Below are 2,589 nucleotides of genomic sequence, written 5' to 3' on the forward strand. Positions count from 1 at the left end.
TTAAAGTTGTCCTCGATGAGATTTCATGTTTTGAAAACGATGAATAATAGGCTCATTATCAATAGCATTGAATACATCATTCTCAAGATACACAGTGAGGCTATCATTCAACCATTGATCTCTTATTTTGTTGTGCATTTGATGATTCACAATGTTCATTACAGAGAATGCTCTTTCTACCGAAGTTGTTGCAACTGGAAGCGTTAATGCCAATTTAATAAGCAAATAAACCAATTGATATACCTTATCCTTTTGTGTCTCAACTAGTTTCTTAGAAAGATCAACCATCCCTTTCAAAGCTGAAAACTTGACATGAGAACGCATATCATCAACATATGTTTGAAGTTGATATTCTAGTAGCTTTATATCCATTGTAGAAAAATCACATGGATAAAGTTGAGCAAGACAGATTAACTTTCCCTTGTCAAAAGCAGAAAATGAATTAGCTAGAGTTAAGCACGCTAAACAAAGTAACAACTCAGTATTAGCCTCATTAAAACGACTATTTAGCTCTTGTAGCTGTAAATCTATCACTGTATTGAAAAAATCAACACGGAAATAGTGAAATTTTGTAAGCTTTGGAGCCTCGCGCCGTGATTTCCCTTGAGGACAATACATATGATTCATATCAAGAACATCAATATTGAACTTCATACAAAAATTAGGAACTTCTTCTACTAAAGAATCTCATCCATTGTCTCACATCATTTGTAACTGTTTCTTGCATATTTTGACTAAATCCATTGCATTCACAATATATTGATCACCTTTTTGTAAGACTTGTGACAACTCATTTGTGATCCCAAGAATATTCTTCACCAAATGCAAGCTAAAGACAAAATCATATGTTTTCACCATTTGTAACATAATAGATGCTTCATTTTTTTGCTCACTATTCAATCTATCATTTGTAATTTCCTCAAGCACATCAATAATAGATGAAAACATGATAGTAAAGCTTACCAAAGTACCACCCAACATGTATCACATGGACGCTTAATTCTACTTTCTTGATTTTGGCTTCTTCCACTCAAAAGTTCTCCACCTTTTAAGGCTTTGATGACTTTGAGAGCTTGTTTTTCCCGCAGAATGTCATGACGCTTAGATGAGGCTCCAAAAACATTCACCACATTAGACACTACAGTGAGAAAAGTACCTATTTTTTCATAAAAAATATAAATCGTTATATATATAAATTGTTTATGAAACAAGTATTAGTAGAACATGGATAAAAATGAAAATACCTATTAAATCATGTTTCTTTGCCACACTCAGGAGTGCTAATTGTAGTTGATGAGCAAAACAATGGACAAAAAAAGCACATTCATTCTCCTTCATGACAATACTTTTCAAACCATTAAACTCTCCACTCATGTTACTAGCTCCATCATACCCTTGACCTCGTAATTTGGATATGCTCAACCGATGCTTTGAAAAAAACTTATCAATTGCTATCTTAAGTGAGATCGCAATGGTATTAGGAACATGTTCAATACTGATGAATCGCTCAATCACACACCCTCTCTTGTCCACATAACGAAACATTACAATCATTTGTTCCTTTATAGATACATCACGAGATTCATCAACTAAAATAGAAAAAAAAAACAAGATCTCCTATATCTCTAATAATAACATTAATTATTTCCATAGCACAACCATTTACAATGTCCTTCTGAATCTTTGATGAAGCCAGTTTAAGATTCTCAGGAGCATTTTTTAAAGCAACAAGTCTAACTTCCTCATTATGATTAGCAAGAAACGTTAGAAGTTCGAGAAAGTTACCTTGATTATTAGACTCTTGGGACTCATCTTGACCACGAAATGCAAGACCTTGTCGTACAAGAAAGCGAATACAATCATCTGAAGCAATTAATCGAACACAGTAACTTATTCGATCTTTGATGTTCTTCTTTGAAAAAATGTGTTCAATTTGCTGTTTTCCATCCATTAAAGCTTCACATTTTTTTGTAACACTTGTAATGACTACTATTGTGATTTCCGACATGGGCTTCAAGTAGGCTCATTTTCTTCCAATTTGAAAAACCCTCACTAACAAATGTGTTGCCACCAGCATGTTTTCCAATGCTTGATTTAAAAAGATAGCAACACAGAAAAAATGCAGAATTCTTACTTATGCTATATTCCAAGAAAATTGATCAAACGATGCAATGTTGAATCGACATTCCTTTGCTCTATAGAATTTCTTAGGAAATTCATGATTTCTTGGTTGACAAGGCCCTTATTGTAGATAATGTCTACGAATTTTATCCTGAATATTTGGGTGGTAGTTGGAAATTGGTGGTTGCAACTCAGGATAGGTAGGAAGATTAGTCATATCAATTGAACTTGAAGTACAATTTTTTTTAATTATCAAAATCTACTCTAGGAAAATGTGATATAATTGAAACTTTTTGTCTTTTTGAATTGTCTACCTCAACCTCAGGAAAATGTGACACATTTGAAGATCTTTTATAATATTTTTCCATATCTGTGTCAAATATAACTATAAAATATCAAGTTTATATAATTTGTATTCATGTGTAAGTTATATATGCAAGTACACACATTTATATTAATTAAAAATAT

General features: G+C 32.4%; 1 protein-coding gene across 1 annotated transcript; it reads right to left on the bottom strand.

The window, feature by feature from the left end:
• Positions 1-1,951, bottom strand: LOC133791850 (uncharacterized). The gene is made up of 4 exons (XM_062229759.1): positions 1,667-1,951; positions 1,245-1,560; positions 1,007-1,156; positions 1-533 (listed from the first exon to the last, which is right to left on the bottom strand). The coding sequence occupies exons 1-4, from the start codon at positions 1,949-1,951 to the stop codon at positions 1-3; spliced, it is 1,284 nt and encodes a 427-aa protein (XP_062085743.1).
• Between the last annotated feature and the right edge of the window lie 638 nt (positions 1,952-2,589).

The sequence above is a fragment of the Humulus lupulus genome, chromosome 7 (genome assembly GCF_963169125.1).
Source record: "Humulus lupulus chromosome 7, drHumLupu1.1, whole genome shotgun sequence".
Taxonomy (NCBI): domain Eukaryota; kingdom Viridiplantae; phylum Streptophyta; class Magnoliopsida; order Rosales; family Cannabaceae; genus Humulus; species Humulus lupulus.